This window comes from Populus euphratica, unplaced genomic scaffold (genome assembly GCF_000495115.2).
Source record: "Populus euphratica unplaced genomic scaffold, PopEup_1.0 scaffold54.1, whole genome shotgun sequence".
Classification (NCBI taxonomy): Eukaryota; Viridiplantae; Streptophyta; class Magnoliopsida; order Malpighiales; family Salicaceae; genus Populus; species Populus euphratica.
Genome location: NW_011499910.1, coordinates 835,681 through 854,285, shown reverse-complemented (window position 1 = coordinate 854,285; position 18,605 = coordinate 835,681). Strand labels below are relative to the sequence as shown.

General features: G+C 32.5%; 1 protein-coding gene and 1 long non-coding RNA gene across 5 annotated transcripts; both read right to left on the bottom strand.

The window, feature by feature from the left end:
• Nucleotides 1-3,690: 3,690 nt before the first annotated feature.
• Nucleotides 3,691-16,402, bottom strand: LOC105133886 (uncharacterized). Of its 4 annotated transcripts, none has more exons than XM_011038034.1 (4): nt 15,194-16,402; nt 14,773-14,901; nt 13,334-14,197; nt 3,691-3,993 (listed from the first exon to the last, which is right to left on the bottom strand). In XM_011038034.1, exons 1-4 carry the CDS (start codon nt 16,316-16,318, stop codon nt 3,751-3,753), a joined length of 2,361 nt encoding a protein of 786 aa, XP_011036336.1. In that variant the 5' UTR covers nt 16,319-16,402; the 3' UTR covers nt 3,691-3,750. The 4 variants fall into 4 exon arrangements, with proteins under 4 accessions (XP_011036336.1, XP_011036335.1, XP_011036333.1 ...); XM_011038033.1 differs by having other exon boundaries at nt 3,691-4,022; nt 13,363-14,197; XM_011038031.1 differs by lacking the exon at nt 3,691-3,993 and adding an exon at nt 11,924-12,974 and having other exon boundaries at nt 13,103-14,197.
• On the bottom strand, nt 9,358-11,107 carry LOC105133885 (uncharacterized). Its single transcript, XR_843889.1, has 2 exons — nt 10,805-11,107; nt 9,358-9,596 (listed from the first exon to the last, which is right to left on the bottom strand). It is a non-coding gene; the product is annotated as an uncharacterized LOC105133885 (long non-coding RNA).
• Nucleotides 16,403-18,605: the final 2,203 nt, after the last annotated feature.

Below are 18,605 nucleotides of genomic sequence, written 5' to 3'. Positions count from 1 at the left end.
AGATGCATTTGCTCTTAGTTGTTGATGTGCCAAACTTCAACCTGTGTTGTTTACTTGTATCACAATGCTCACAAAAAGATAAAGTAACCTTTGTAAGCCTTGGTTTTACACAAGAAAGCTGAGACAATTGCCTACAACTTTCATGTTTGCAACTGGCTCCAGTTTTGACGTTATCAATGACGTTTTGGGCAGACAAGAGAAGATAAGGATTGTCACCAAGTCAAAAGTTGGCCACCCACTTATCAATTAGTCATCAAATTAATAGTTCCCAATTTTGGCCTATAAAAGGAGGCATTTGCCATGCATTTAGGCATCTTGGTGTTCAGATCAAGATCATGCTCTTCCTTTCTCTCTTTGTATTTTTTATGCTTTGTTTTCATTAATATTAAGTTTATGCCTTTCATTTCCTTTCCTTTACTTAGTTAACTTTTATGTTCTTATTTTGTTTATCTATTTTGCTTTCTTTCATTATGTCTAGCTAAGTTAATTATGTCAAGGTGAAAAGGTTACACTAATGGTGTGAGAATAAGTATAATGTAAACTTAATATGGACTTTAATGTTTGATACTAACATGTTTTATATTTGTTATCTTGTTTACTCTTTAATACTTTGCTTGTTAAATGATTAATCTTGATTTATGTTGTATAACACTTGGTACAACAAATGCTTGGCACTTTCATAGCCCATAATGTATGGTATAACCGACACCTGAGCTATGAAAGGAACTTGATTTGTTGTTAACATAAGTTATAATCATGAATGCTTGACGAAATTTACAAGTATTAGCATTAATTGAATAAGATGACTAATGTAATCATGTTAACAATATATAATCTGATTGGAACCTCCTTTGTGTGTGGTTTCCAATTCAATAATAAGAGTTTATACTATACTTGTTTGATATACCATTAGTGGAACCTCTAACCTTGACATTTGTTATTATTATTGTTTAATCCTTACATTAATATTTCATCTCTAAGTTCTCATCATCATCATCTTCTTCTTCTTCTCTTTCTTTATTATTATTATTATTATTATTATTAGTACTACTACTACTACTACTAGTAGTATTATTATTATTATTATTATTATTATTATTATTATTATTATTCTTGTTGTTGTTGTTATTGTTGTTTTATAATTGTTGTTTTTAATTTGTACAATTAACCTCCCTGTGGTTCGACCCCGGTCTTGCCGGGTTATTTATTACTTCGACACTCCTACACTTGGGAGAAGACATCAACCTTTTAGTCGTGTCAGTAACTTCTAATCAGAGAGAACCTTTAAACCTTTCTTTAACATATGATCTAGTTTTTAATGCCACATCATTGTCTTCTCTTCTGTAGGACTAGCTGATGCGATTGACGTTTTTGCCTTATGATGTGTTTCTCCTATTAATGCAAATATATTTGCAATTGTCTTTTTTGCCTTTAAAACCACCAGCACTCCTTTGATGATTTTCATGATTCCATTTTATGTTCGGATCTTACAGCCAACACTATCAAATTGTTCTATGGACAAAAGATTCTTTTTTAAGTCTTTCACATGTCATACTTCTGAAATAGTACGAATTAAGTCATCATACATCTTCAATTTAATGGTGCAAATGCCAACAATCTCTAAAGCATGATTATCACCCATGAACACTTTGCCTCTAGAGATAGGTTTATATGTATGGAACCAATCTCGATTAGGAGTCATATGTCATGTTGCTCCTAAATCCATTAGTCACACCTCAATGAGCTCTTCTCTATCTGTAGAGATTGTCGTTGCTTCACTATATAAACCCTCTCCATCTTCTGAGGTGCGGACAACACATCCTTGGGATTTTGATGACTCTACAGTATTCTCTATACCCTTTTTAAACTAACAATCCTTTTTGAAGTGCCCCATTTTGCCACAGTTGTAGCATTTCACAGCCTTCTTAATTCTTGATTTGGACCCCCCCTGCCTTTGACTCCCACTAAAGCCACGCTCCGTTGATCTTCCTCTTGATACCAACAACACCTCTGCTTGATTTGAACTGTTTATGTCTCCTTTGTTTTTGCACCTATTTTCTTCTTCCAAAATAGCGGCTGCAACATCATCGAAGACTAAATAGTCTAAGAGAATATTATTGGTCAAATTAAAAATGAGCTGATCATACAAATTAGGAAGACTTTGGAGTAGAAGCTCTGCACGTTCATTTTCCTCTATTTGCTGACCCAATGTAGTGAGTTGTGAAAATAAAGTTCTTATTGTGTTGATGTGGTCAGTCATCGAAGTGGTTTCTACCATTCGAAGGGTATAAAGTCTCCGCTTTAAGAAAATCTTATTGTGCAAAGACTTGGACCCGTATAGCTTTGTTAGAGTCTTGCATATTTCCTTAGTTGTTTTCTTCTCCGCCACACTTGATAATACTTCATCGGCTAATGCTAAATGTATGTTAGCAATAGCATTGCCATCCATCTCATTCCATTTTGCATTATCAGTGATCTCCGCGGGTCGATCCTCAATTGCTGACAAACAATTGACTTTCCTTAATCTTGCCTTGATTCTCATTTTCCACAATGAGAAATTGCTCCTTTTAAACCTCTCAATGTCGTACTTTGCTACCATTGTATTCACTGAGATCTATTCAGTTATCATCGTTTCACATATCCGTAACATATACAGAAATAGTATCATGTGAATAATACTTCACTAAGTAAGTTTCCAGGAAAGATTGGTGGGGTCACAAACGGTCCCGCTTAAAACTCAATCTCCTTAAACAGAACTTCCTAGACTGTATTTAATCACTGCACTGACTTTCTATATACACCAACAGTAACGTAGGTGAACAGTTCCGTATACAAGAATAACTTTAGTGTATTAACAACACCAGCCAGAAAGCTCTGATACCATTGTTATAATACTGACATGCAAGCCCAATAAGATAAAAGGTAAGGGATAAGATAAAATGAGAAATGGAACACACAAGAATTTATGTGGTTCACCTAATTGGGCTACGTCCACAGGCAAGTATAAAAAAATTTTACTAAATAATGTGGGAATACAACTTTTCTCTAATAATAGGAGAACAACCGAAATCTCTCTATTACTAGGAGAAAAACACCTCACTTACTATCTCACAAATACCTCATAATTTTGTAAGATTACTCTTTCCTCACCCTCTCTTCTTCTACTCTTCCTCTCTTATTTCTCTCTTGAGTGTGTGTATGAGGTAAGGATACACTGTCTATTTATAGGCAAGCATCCTTGCCTTTATCTTGCAAAAGATAAAAGCAAGGTTAGGTGGCACCAATTGGTGTTGCAAGTGACACCGAATTGGTGCCCGTTGTTTTTTACTTAGGCACCAAATTGGTACCTACTGTTTTGGACTTAGCTGGTTATATTTGTGCTTCATCTATTTTTTTTATACTTATTATTTTTATGCTGCTTATATTTTCTGCTAAGCCATAAGAAAATCTTCGTACTGTTTTAATTAAGTTCAGTAATTCCAGGGCCTTCCGTATTATGCTCTCCCGTTGCATAACTCTCTAGATCAGAATGACCGGAAAGGGAGGTCCCATCATCCTCCTTGTTAGAGGTCTCCTCATAGTCTGATCCCGAATCTTTATCCCACCATTCTAGTATTTCTAATGAAGTGTCTCCCTGATAAATCAAACATTTTAAATGATCAACATGAGAAAATGTAGCAGGTACTAATTAAAGATATAGGCTTGCAGATGATTTTTTACAGAAGTTTTTTAACGAATAAGCAAAGCAATTTATGGAAAAACATGTTTCATCGCTTTAATCACGCATCCAATATGAGCAATGAACCAGTTATCCTTACACATCTTGCAGCAATAAACAGGATGATTTGGGTTCCTTTTATCCTCGCAAATCTCACAGTAATATTCTCCATAATCATCTTCGACGACATTTTCCATGAGAGTAATAGGATCCAAATGATGGTCTTTTTGCTGAACTTTAAATGGCAATGGAATGCACTCAAGATGTCGATTAATGTTGCATTCAACACAACGATAGAAGGAACCACTATACCACAAACAAATGCAACTCAAAGCATGTAAGGACGAGTCCCGCATGAAGTTCAGAGCATTATATGTCTGATTAAGAGAATTTGAATATGTATATATAGCAAAGCAAATTGAAGTTGCATCATACTAGTTGAAAATTAGACAATAATGCAAACATGGTTTTCACTTTTTTCCTCCATAAGGGCTTAAATTTGGCCTTACCTCCAACATCAGGTATTCAATATGAGCGAGATATGGATTGCGATCAGGGCATTGATCACAGTAGTAAACAGGATACGTTGGATCCCTTTCTTTCTCACAAAGCTCACAGCAATACTGGCCGGAGTCGTCTTCAACAAAGCAATCCTTAAGGGTGAGGGAATGTGAATAGTCGCGGGAGTGGCAATCATTCTCAACTACACGCGCTAAAGGAATGCATTCCCTTTTATAAATTAGATTTTATAATTTCGATCATTCCCAAGTATGTTTCAGTTTTATTCTGTTTGTTTCATTTTATAAATAACATTAAATTTTATAATTTTATTTTTAAATATTTATTTTTTTAAGATTTTATTTTATAAGTTTTTGTTGTTTATTTTCTTTGTATTGTCTTAATTTTATTACTTACAGATTAATTTAATTGATTTAATTTTTTTAATTTTTATTTTAGTTTTAATTTTATCATTCAATATTTTAAATATTCAATTGATTATAAATTAGATTTTATTATTTATTTTAATTTATTTTCTATGAAGTTATTTCAGTCTTATGACTTAATTAACTGGTTTTGTGAGTTTATTAGAGTAGAGTTAAGTTGTTTTATTATATTTTTTATATTAATTTTTTTTAATTTCATTATTAATAATGAGTTTATTAAGATTTGAGTTTCATAATTTATTTTAATTTTATTTATTTAAAATTATAATAATCTCAATAAATTATAAATTTAAAAATAAATTATAAATTTAAAAAATTAATACGAGGGGCCTAAATCAACCAATTCTCACCTCCGTGTACATAAACCTATGAACACCATACAGAAACTTATTATATGGTTATTTTATATATATAAAAAAAAAACAGAGAGCACAGGTCAGAGAAATTGAGGAGGAAAAGGAAATTGAGGAATGGTATAATGAGATGAGACGAGGAAGAAAACGTTAAAGTATTACGTCTAATTGCTATTTAAAAATTTTTGAAAAAGTTTTAGTTTTAAATTAATATTTTGAAATTATTTTTATATATTAATATTAAAAATTAATTTTACAAAAATATTATATTATTTTAATAAAATTCTAAACAAAATATACTTTAAAAAATAATATCTACCGCATTTCCAGAACCACCGTAATATTACTAATATGGTCAGCTCAATCATAACTATTAATTAATGTATTGTTTGAGAAGAAAGAAGTTGCTGGGAAGTAACCAATTGCTTTTACCTACCATATTATTGAGAACTTTTTTTAAAAAAAAAAAATCAGAAACTACGAGAATTTGAAAGTGAATAGTATAATTTTGTTTGTTTTAAGTAAAATATTTTACATTTTTGTGTTTGTTTCCTAAAGTATTTTTTAAAAAATATTTTTTTGTATTTATTTTTTATAAAATATTTTGTAGAAAAACTAGCGAGTAAAAAATATTTTATAATTAACTTTCAAATTTAATTTATTTACTAGAAAATATTTTCAATTCTTAAAATTCAATAAATTATTTTATAAATAATAATTTACTTACAATATTATCCAATTATATATCTCAATAATTACTTTTATCTAACTATTATCACTATCATTTCTTTCACAAATATCATCTTATCATTATCATTATTATTATTATTATTATTATTCTTAAAAAATATTTTTTAATTAAAAAACTTATCATTATCATTATTATTATTATTATTATTATTAAAAAATATTTTTCTAATTAAAAAAAAACTGCTTGTAAAATATTTTGCAAAAAAATAAATGGACTCTTCTCACCTATCTTGCTAGCCTACGCTCAGTTCCTAGGGTTGCCTTCTGAACAACGATTCTAGAAATCATAGATTTCAAACCTAGTCGTATCCACAAGGTTGATTTGGTGATCAGTCAACTTAAGACATGGCTAGATTTGAATTTGATGATCAGTCAACTTAAGACATGGCTAGATTTAAATTTGATAAGTATTAATTTAAAATAAAAAAATAAAAAAATATAAATTTTTTTAAAATATAAAAACAAATAAAACTCTAGTCACCAGCCCCTTGAGACATGTTTGGAGTCAAGTTTGATTGTGAATTAATTATTTGGAGACTCTTCATCTCAGTGGATAGCTGTTGTGAGACGAGAGAAGAAAGAAAGTTTTATTTTCTCATGAATACAATTAAAATTAAAAAGAAGAAGTGCATCTTGTATATCTGTCTTGCTATACTTCTTTAAAAAAAAATGTTTTTTAATTAAAAATCTATATAAAAAAACAATGTTTTTTTATATTTTTTAAATTTTTGATATCATTAAATCAATCATAATTTAATTACTTGTTTATGGGACTTAATTATGATTTATCCCACTTCACTTGTTTCGAAAATTAAAATAGGAAATTTGTTCTGAAAATATTTGATCATTTTAGAGCCAAAAAACAAAGAACCTGCTTCGTTATCGACGTCGGAAAATTCCAAAGGCAATGCAGAAAAGTCCTGAAGTTTTTGTTGTTGTCTCTATAAGACTGGAAACTAGCATCTAGTCGTAATAGAAAGTCCAGCACGTGAGGTGGGATTTATCATACACAGAGACTTGATCACAAACACTCCGATGGTTTAATTTCTGAACTCCGAAACGGCTCTATATAGCTACCTATATTTGTTGCCCCTGCTTCTTTGCTGCCGGCCGGGGAAAAAAAATTAGAATAAAAAAATTTAAGATCCGGGTTGTAGGTTTAATTAGTAATTCAAACAATATAAACAAAAAAATAAACAATATTAACAATTAAGCTCACAAAAATATAAAAATAAAAAATATATAAAAACAATTTGACCTGAGCCTATCCAGATTGTTAAACAACCTAGTATTAAAGAGTGAAACTGTACAAAAAAAATAATTAAAAAAGACAACAAGGAAAGCCTTGTCAAACTGGGTGAAATCATAAACTTCATAATCATGAACATAAAATTAAGATAATCTCATAAAGAAAATAAAATAAATAATTGAAAGATAAAATTGAAATAAATAAGTAAAAGATTAAAAAAGTTGATTCTAGTCATGAACATGAGATTAACTACATGGAAGGCAAACCGTAAAAAATAACAAAGCAAAACTCTAAAAAAAATAAAAAATAAGAAAACATCATTTTAACAAAAAAAAAGAGAAAAAAAAAACCAAAAGGAGTTATCAAGAAACTTGTTCAGTATTGTAACATGGTGGCTTATGCATTTCTAGTGATTGATGATGGAATCCCCTACACCTACAAATAAGCAATACAAAGTGTAGAAAGTGCAAAATGGAAAGAGGCAATGGACGAAGAGATGAAATCTCTCCACAAGAATCAGACTTGAGATTTGGTACAACTCCCTAGGGGAAAGAAGACAATTGGTTGCAAGTGGGTATATGCCGAGAAGGAAGGTAATCCTAGAAAAGACAACATCCGATTCAAAACAAGATTGGTAGCAAAAGGTTATGCTCAGAAAGAGGGGATAGATTATAATGAGGTATTCTCTCCAGTTGTTAAGCATTCTTCAATCCGTATTATGTTAGCCTTGGTTGCACAATTTGATTTGGAGTTAGCCCAACTTGATGTAAAAACCGCCTTCTTACATGGAGATTTGGAAGAGGAAATTTACATGTCTCAGCCAGATGGTTTCAAAGTCACTAGGAAAGAGAATTGGGGTTGTAAACTCAAGAAGTCATTGTATGGATTGAAACAATCTCCTCGCCAGTGGTATAAGCGATTTGATAAGTTCATGATAGAACATGGATACACACGCAGTCAGTTTGATCATTGTGTATATTTTCACAAACTTCTTGATGGTTCTTTCATCTATTTGCTCTTATATGTGGATGATATGTTGATCGCATCGAAGAGCAAGGTGGAGATTATAGACTGAAAGCTCAATTGAGAACTAAGTTTGAAATGAAGGGCCTTGGAGAAGCTACGAAGATTCTTGGCATGGAGATTCGGAGAGACAGAAGAAAGGGCACAGTCTGTTTAACACAGACCAAATACTTGAAGAAAATTCTAAAGAGATTTGGGGTAGATGGTAAGACCAAGCCCGTAAACACACCTCTAGCTCCTCATTTTAAGCTAAGTGCTTCAATGTCTCCACGCACAAAGGAAGAGCGCAAGTATATAGCTCAAATTCTGTATGCAAATGCAGTTGGTGTATTAATGTATGCGATGGTTTGTACGAGACCAGATATTTCACTTGCAGTCAGTATGGTGAGCAAGTATATACATGATCCTAGAAAGGGTCACTGGCAGACAGTTAAGTGGATTCTATAGTACATTTATGACACAACTGATATTGGTTTGAAGTTTGAGAAGGATGATAAACTCGGACAAAATTTAGTTAGTTATGTGCATTGGGACTATGCTGGTGACTTAGACAAGCGTCGTTCCACAACAGGCTGTGTGTTTACAGTTGCTAAAGGGCCTGTAAGTTGGAGGTCAACATTACAATCAACAGTAGCTTTGTCAACAACTGAGGCAGAGTACATGGTAGTAACATAAGCTTTCAAGGAAGCTATTTGGTTACATGGGTTGATTGAGGATTTGGGAATTGTTCAAGAGCACATGGATGTCCATTGTGATAATCAAAGTACTATTTGTCTTGCAAAGAATCAGGTTCATCATTCCCGCACCAAGCACATCGATGTTTGATTTCATTTTGTTCGAGAAATTATGGATCAAGGGGATATTCTGCCACAGAAGATTGGTACCGTAGATAATCCAACTGACATGCTCACAAAATGTATCTCAAGGATCAAGTTCCAACATTGTTTGGACTTGGTCAACATCTTTCGGTGTTGAGCACCTTCAAGGTGTAGCGCTATATGACGCGTTAGAGGCAACATTGATTAATCAAGAGGATTGAATGAAAAAAAATCTTACCAAAGTGGAGATTTATAGCAAATTGTCAACATTTGCAAATTGTCAACATTTTTCTCAACTACCATCAACCACCCTCTCCTTTAAAAACCATCATCAATCACTTCCAACCACCATCAACCACCCTCAACCACTATTACTTCTCAACCAAGCTGTCAAGGCTCTCCTATAAATAAAGAGTAAGAGAGTGCAAGTGTGTGCAGAGGAAGTGGTGGTGAGTGCAATTATGAGAGTGAGAAAGTGCAAATTTGAGAGAAACACCAAGTGTAAGAGTGAAACATTGGGCTTTGTGGGATTGTACTGGGTTGAGTTGAGTGTTTGTATCATTCCTCCAATAATATACAATCTGCTGCCTCCGTGGACGTACCCGGTTTTGGAGAACCACGTAAATCTTCTTGTTTGTGTTTTATTTGTGTTTGTTTTCGGTTCAGTGTGCGCAACATTAACTCCATAAGACATGGATTATGAAAACTGAGAAAGATCGATTGATTTATTTTTGGAAACTACTAGGAGTGACAAAGCCAGAGTTTTTTAAATGAGAAGATAAATTATTAATAAATACTATATTATATAGCATGTATTAAAAATCAATTCGAAACAAATATACTAACTCATATAAAACAAAATTAATTTAAAAATACTTTTAAAATGAGAAAACTTACATTATAATTGCTTTCTTTAAGTTTTCATAATAACAAAATTCAATTGAGTTACATAATAATTGTAAATTTTTCATGTGAAATTCATTGTAAAATACACATCAATTCATCAAAATCCATTTCACACCCAATTACCATGTAACATGTTGTATATAATGCATGGATATGGATCAGAATTGATAGTTTAAATTTATCATGACAAATTACTTTTAAAAACAATTTAAAAAAAAACAACATGAACCAATTAAAATTAGGCTTGCACGCATGTGTTCACTCTTCTCCAGCAAAACACAAAGTATCTAACAAAAACAAAAAAATATAAATTATTTAATCATCTATCCTGAGTATTTTATAGGAGGGCACAAGAAAATTAATATCATAAAAAGAACCAATCTCAAGCTAAAACAATTTTAGTTATGCAAATATCAATCTTTACTTGCTAATAACAATTTGAATATTCACCTATATTTATCTTGTAAATAAGTTTAGTTTTGTATCATAATCAATTCAACTAGAAATAATATAACTTTTAATTAATTCAAAACAATTAAATCAATACCTATTATTCAAAATTGAACAATATCATATTCTAATCCACTAACATTCATCTTTAATTAATTCAAAATATTGTATATCAAAACTTCTAAATTATTATAAACTCTAACATTTTCAATAACTAATTATAAAAAAAAAATTAAACTAAAATTAAATAATAAAACAAATAAAAAAGATGAAAAAATTACTTAAAGTTGCTTAACTGAATCTGAAAAAAACAATTGTATGAGAAAGAGAGCAGCTAAAAAAAAATAGAAAAGCTCTTGACTAATTAACGGGAAAAAAGAAAAGAAAAGGGAAAAGTTTGGAGAAATGAGAAATGAGCTGGGATGCTGCATATATATTATATATACTATTTATTATATTAAGACACAGATCAGCGTATCAACCCTCACCATATTATTATATTAATATTCTAATATAAAAAATATTTAAAAAAATTAATAAATGGGCAATTGCCCCTTTTGATTTTGCTTTTACATGGCTCCGCCACTTACTACTAGTGATTCTTGTCCTTTACTTAAAAGGATTCAAACAATAGCTGGAAGTGACAATCAAAAACACCAACAAGATGAAGTATAAATACTTTACCTGGATTCAAGATGTTCTGCAAGAGCTGCTCTGCCTGAGCAGTATTCAGACAAAAAGAGCAGAAAGCACAGGGAAGAGAAGAGTATATGGTTTTAAGAAATGATTTGCAGCTGGGAGCAGAGAATGGTAGAATGAGATGAGATGTGGAAGAGATTGTTACAGTAATAGCGCAGAGAGAAGAGTACAAGGATCAAAATTCCAAAGGCAATGTCGAAAAGTCGTAAAGGAGAAGGAGCATGGAACTTTCCCTGGCCGCTGTCGAACAATACAGAGCTGGAATCTTGAGTGGCAACTGATAACGACTCGAGGGCTCGGAAACCAGAAACTATGTGGCTGTGATGCTGTAGTTGTGGTTTGATTTAAAAATATATTAAAATAATATTTGTTTATTTTTTAAATTATGTTTTTATGTTAGTATATTAAAATAATTTAAAAATATTAATTTTAAAAAAAATAGTGTTGATGATTTATACCAGTTAACTTGTTTCAGAAATTAAAATAAGATATTTGTTCTGAAAAAATATATAATCACTTTAGAGCCTAAAAAAAAAAAAAGAACCTGCTTCGTTCTTCACTTCGGAAAATTCCTGAGGCAATGTCGAAAAGTCCTAGAGGAGGAGGAGCATGGAACTTTCCTTGGCCGCGTGTTGATTAATATTGAGCTGTAATCAACTGATGATGACTCGAGGACTCAGCGAAGCAGTGCAAAACGTTAAAAGCATATGTGTATCATGAAATTACATAAAGCTTTCGCCGTGGAGATATGAATAATTGTCATAAGTTGATGTTAAAAATAAAATAAAAAATTTATTTTGATTTATTTTTAAATAAGAAGTACATTATAATACTAAACACTGGTAGTTAAAATAAATAGGAAATTGTTGTTCTTGATATGGTAAAGAATTGTCGGAATTGGTGCATAGGTGAAGTCAACAGTAAGCTTTCTAAGCCTGCTTTCTCGATCAGATTAGAATTAGTTTTTTTATAAATAAGCCTGTAATCAAAAGAACAATATGTAGAGAGGAATATAAACAAGAGAAAAACTTGCTTTCCTCTCAAATCTTCTCCTTAACATTGTTTCGCAATTGCTACATGAACTGGACTGAAAGGGCACAGCAGAAGCAAACCTAACAACAAAATGTATATTGAATAAGAGTGTTGCAGCAGGAAAAAATCTCTATGAACTAGAGATTTTCACTTGACAGTGGGGCGCCTGAACTTGGGAAACTTGCTGATGAGCTTTGAGTCTTGAGATGAACCTGTTTGCTTTAATCTCCAGATGAAGTTACCTTGGCTCTTCATCCAGTTGCTTTCCATTGCAATCTTTCATCTCGTGATTTTGCTTTCCTGGATCACTCTCAAGAACGGTTCCACATTCCTCCTTGCCAGAAGTCTCTCCAGTGTCTGATCCCAGATCATCACTCCATGATGAATGTACCTCTAGCGAAGTATATCTCATCCCAGATTAGATTAAGAAATTGAATTTAGCTTCCATGTTAATTCAGCATTTTAGCTAAATTTCAACCTCCTTCCTCATCCTTGCAGGAGGTGAGCTCCATCAGTTGCCTTGAACTGCATTTAATACTTTCTATAGGAGATGTGGAGGTACAATATAACATCTTATAACTATGATTCAAACCAAAAGCATATGAGATTTCTAATTACTTAGCACAAATGCTCCTTCTCCACTTTCGATAAGATAAATTTTGTAACAATGTTCTTAGAAATTTGCAATGTACAGATTGTTTTATGTGCATTCACCAATATACCGAGCGTTACAAGCTAGCTGAAGATGTTTCAACATACCAATCACTAGTCGTCTATTGTAGGCAAGAAAACATCGCAAGGATCTCTGCAGGCACATTTCTCTCATTGCCTTATTGCCTTTGCATTACCCTCGATGTTTTAATCAAGTTCAGTAATTCCAGGGCCTTCCGTATTATGCTCTCCCATTGCATAACTCTCTAGATCAGAATGAATGGAAAGGGAGGTCCCATCATCCCCCTTGCTAGAGGTCTCCTCATAGTCTGATCCCAAATATTTATTCCACCATTCCAGTATTTCTAATGAAGTGTCTCCCTGATAAATCAAACATTTTAAATGATCAACATAAGAAAATGTAGCAGGTACTAATTAAAGATATAGGCTTGCAGATGATTTGTTACAGAAGTTTTTTAACGAAAAATCAAAGCAATTTATGGAATAACAAGTTTCACCTCTTTAATCACGCATCCAATATGAGCAATGAACCAGTTATCCTTACACATCTTGCAGCAATAAACAGGATGATTTGGGTTCCTTTTATCCTCGCAAATCTCACAGTAATATTCTCCATAATCATCTTCGACGACATTTTCCATGAGAGTAAGAGGATCCAAATGATGGTCCTTTTGCTGAACTTTAAATGGCAATGGAATGCACTCAAGATGTCGATTAATGTTGCATTCAACACAACGATAGAAGGAACCACTGCAATCATTTCCACAGGTCTCGCAACAAAAATTGCCTTTTGAAGGTTGTGGTTCTAGCGACTGGATAAAGCCCTGATCCCCTAGATCCCATGCTACGAAGGAAAAGAGTGTGTGCTCATGGTGGGACTCGTGTATGAGAGTGGAAGTTAAGTAAGTAGCACATGTAAAATGGAGAGCAAAATCACAGATATCACAGTAATAGGCAATATCCCAAGTTTGCAGATTGCAGGCTCTGCAGTTTTTTGGATTTCCACCAAAGTCCCGACCAAGAAGGGGGTGCTGCAGGTGATACTGGTGTTGTATTTCTTGTGGTGTTTCAAGGCAGGATTCATGAATGAAGAAGTTGCAGTTAATGCAGCAATATGTTGCACCGGAGATACCGAGCTGACAGACCTTGCATTTCGCTTTAATTCCTCTTGTACAGTTGGCTCTTGTTAATTTATGCTTGTGGCAAAAATCTATAGTTTTGCTTTCTGTCTTCTTCAATTTCTCGCACTGATCATCAGGTAGAGAAGCACATTTCATATCAAGGAAGAAGCGGCATTTATCGCAATGATAAGTGGCAACATCATGGCAAAGATCTCCACAGCCATCGCATATAAAGTACTTAAAACAACGAGGATAAAACATAGCTAGGGTGTGCTGTGAGTGAAGAAAGTGTGTCTTTTTAGGGGGCGATTTAGCGCATGATATATGCCAGTTTCCCCGACAGTCATGACAGAAATAGCCTGGACCAAAAATTTTGCCAGCGCACCAAGAACAGTAAGTTCTCCTTGCATCTGATTCCTTCTTGTCAGGGACCAGGGTATGTACATGCTCGAAACCTTTAAGCTGCATCTTAGAGAAAGAAGATAATTAACAAACAAAACTTACACGTCTATTCAATATAATTGGAGGTAAACCATTGTGAGCAGCTTTGAATGCATTAGTGCCTTCTCTTTCTATGTTGATTCAAGTAAATTGCTGTAGTATTCAAGCAAACGCTACAAAAATAGACTTTATAAATTTAGAGTAAGTATGTCATTCAGCCTTATGGCTGTCGGAATGACTGTTAGAAAATAATATAAATTATATCTTTGGATTTTATTTAACATCTTAAGCTTTTGAGTTAAATTGATTCTTTAACATGATATTAGAGCCATAATCAAGTGATTACGTGTTTAAATATCATTATTTTTATTTATTTGATAAAATTAAACATAAAATAGTGTAAATTTATACAAAAAAAATATATATAAATTATATCTTAAAATATTGTCTAATAACTTAAGGTTTTGAGCTGAATCAGTTCTTTCACGTTAACAACCCGAAGGAAATGACATTTAAAAACCTCCATTCTAAATCAAGTGAACAGGAGCGGAAGTTGAAACAACAAAAATAAACTAAGATCACTCAAATGGCCTGACCTTAATTTGATTCTCAGGTGGGATAGTTGCGTACTTGACGAGAGCAAGGCAGTTCGTATCACCCTTTACATCTCCATCATCAACCATCTTGGCAGAGGTCCTCGCAGAGTTGAGCTCTGCTTCCATTAGCTGTAGAGCAACCCATGTTATCGCCTCTAGTGAAGTTTCTTCCAAGCGAAGAAAGTTTACCATGTCCAACAAATAAAACATGAGAATCATTATACCACAAACAAATGCAACTCAAAGCAAGAAAAGACGAGTCACGCATGAAGTTCAGAGCAGTATATGTCTGATTAAGAGAATTTGAATATGTATATATAGCAAAGCAAATTGAAGTTGCATAATACTAGTTGAAAATTAGACAATAATGCAAACATGGCTTTCACTTTTTTCCTCCTCAGGGGCTTAAATTTGGCCTTACCTCCAACATCAGGCATTCAATGTGAGCGAGATATGGATTGAGATCAGGGCATTGATCACAGTAGTAAACAGGATACGTTGGATCCCTTTCTTTCTCACACAGCTCACAGTAATACTGGCCCGAGTCGTCTTCAACAAAGCAATCCTTAAGGGGGAGGCGATGGGAATAGTCGCGGGAGTGGCAATCATTCTCAACAACTCGCGGTAAAGGAATGCAGTCCAGATGAACATAATATTTGCACTCTAAACAGATATAGTAGGAGCCCTTGCAAACCTTACGGCAAGTGTTGCATAGAGAATACTCGTTGAAATAGCTCGCCACAAAATAATAGAGATCGTGCTCATGGCCTTTGAATTTTAAGGAAGATGCTACCTGTAGAGACTTGTTAGCACATAGAATATGCAGATTGAAGTCGCACTCAGAACATCGATAAAAAACCTTCCTAATTGGCATGTGACAAGCATCACATTCTGAGCCATATTCAGCAACTTGAGCGTGGAGAGGGTGCAGAGGGTGGTATGGATGTTGTATTTCCGATGGCATGTCTTTACACGATTCATGGAGGTAGAATTCACAGTCCAAGCAACCGTAGGCAGGACCTGAAAGCTGCAGCTGGCATCCAGTACAAGTTTTTTCGACTTCCTGCTTGGCATTGAAGGAAACTAGCAGGTGCTCATCACCGAAGTAGGGAATCTCGGTATTTTTCACACCTTTTCTTGATCTCAGATCCTCAACGTCAGTTGAAGTCGCACATTTGACATCAAGATTGAACCGGCATGTTTTGCAGTGGAAGGCAAAGCCAGGAGACATATCTCTACATCCATCACAGACAAAGAACCCAGCAAGGCTAGGAGGACTAACAATGAGGGTGAGAGGATGAATTGGGTGAAGAGAATGCTTTGGTAGCTCAGAGGGCAATTCAAAGCATGATTTGTGCAGCCAAAAGTCACCACAAATTTCACAAAAATAGCCTGGACCATGAATGGTTTCAAAGCAACCATAGCATACGGAAGATCCAATCTCCTCCCCGGATAGCTTGGCAATCGTCTTGAGCTTCTCCTCACTCTCCTCATAAAAAGTCAACGCATGGCCATGGGACTCATGGCTGAACTGTCCGATCTCCATCTTAGAAAGAGAGAGAAATGCAAGTGATTTATCAAGACAGTATATTACAGAACATCACAGCCCTACAATTGTTAAAGCAAAATTTGAGACCTTGGAGAGTGAAAAAATGAAACAACCAATTTAAAAAACGGAAACTTGGAAAGCGATAGATAAGCATTAAAAAAACATTGTATTAAAGCAAGACAGGTAGATACCGATAAACAACCCAAAGAAATTAAAAAATATATATAACAATTTTATTCATGCTATGTAATATAATTAAAAAAATAAAAAAAATTAATTTAAATATAAAGAGATTATATATAAATTAAATAAAAAATTATAAAAATTATTCTATCTTCAATAAATAATAAAATAAAATAATTTTATATTTCTTAACATCTTCTTCTTAAATTCATTATGCAGCAATTACAAATATTGAGAATTTACCGGCTAGAAAACAAAAGTGAAAAATAAAATACAACTTGATAAAGAAATTTGTAATTTATAAAAAAAAAAACAAAAGATAAAATAATGGGGTCATGCTTAAGATGATAATGAGTAAAATGACAATCGATCTTAATATGCTTAGTTTATTCATTAAAAATTGAGTTATAAACAATTTAAATAGAACTCATCTCCTTCTCAAACTCATGATGTAGCAACTACAAGTATTGAGAATTTACCAGTTAGAAAACAAAAGAAAATAAAATGCAACTTGATAAAAAAATCTAAAGAAAAAAAAAGGAATAAAGGACAAAGTAATGAGGGCATGCTTGAGATGATTACGAATAAAATGGAAATCAATCTCAACGTACTTAGTTTGTTCATGAAAAACCGAGTTATAAGCAATCTGAATAAAGTTTTGATTATCGTAATATATAAGAATAAGATGAAAAAGAAAAACTTTTATATCTGCAAATAACTAAAGTAACTAAATAATTTTTTTGGTAGTAGATATCACAAAACAATAATGCTTATTCTAATTATTAAAAAATGGCTTAGAAGGTAGAATAACTAGAAGTAGAAATAATTTTCTATTCAAAATAAGACTAAAGACATATTCTTTTTCATCCAATAACTCACTAATAACTGAGTTAATAGAAAAAAGTGAAAAACAATGAAAAATTGAACCTCTAGGTCACTAAAATGACTATAAAGTGTTGTTAAAAATTATATCAATCGTTGTTGCTATCTATAAGCAATATAGGCATCACATGCCTTTTAATTCCATTACTTTTGTAAGAGCCAATTGATTTTAAATATCTGTTATAACATAATAAAACTTCTGAATACGTATATTCTTTTAGTGAAGAGCTCGTATATCATAATCCAATTGATAATGCTTTGTAAAATTTGATTGAGTAAATAATATTTGCAGATGATCTCAAACTTTCTTTGTTATTTTCTCATACTTCGCTAACAATATATTTATGGAATGCTCAACATAATTGTTAATTCAAGTAATATTTTTTGTATTATTTACTTTCTAAGCATCTATTAAGGCAGCATAACCCTCATTAGTATTTCTAGGTTTCGTAGAAGTTCCACTAACATATCCCTAGATCTTTTTATCCTCTAAAATTTTTTATCACATAACTCTAATACGAATAATTTTTTTTAATTTAACCTTATACTCCCATATTTAAGCAAATTATCCCTTCAAAAGTTATAATTAATAAAGAAAGAAAAATGGAACATAAAAGAAAGGAAAACAAAATATTAGATTATAAAATCTGAACGACTTCACACAAAAAAAATGTTGGGTTTATATAAGTTGTGTTTGAGATTAAGTCTCGTCTCATAAAACTTGACTCTAATATCATGTTAAACTATCCAAAAAAATAAAAAATAAAAAAGCTAGAGTTTCATTGTTATTACATAATACAATCAAAATAATAAAAAAAAAAGTTTAATACAAATATGAAAAAACTATATATAAGCTAAATAAAAAAACAAAAAAATAAAAAATAAAAACTATTTTACTTTTAATAAATAATAAAATAAAATAACCTTAAATTTCTTGGCAGACACATGCCTCCAAGAATATCAGTCAAGAAGAAGCTTTTTCACTTCCTTTTTTATTTTATTTTTGGAAGTAGAGAAATCAAAAGGCAAGATAAAGAGTTCCGTACAGGGGAGAAGCAGTGACAACATACTGTATAGATACGTATTTATGTATATTCAGTGAAGATGCTGTTTTATGAGTTTATGACATACCTACCTGGGTAATTTTCAGGGATGGTTTTTTAAATTTTCATTGCTGGAATTAATGGTGGTGTGGGTTTGGTTATGGTTTCTCCGGCGC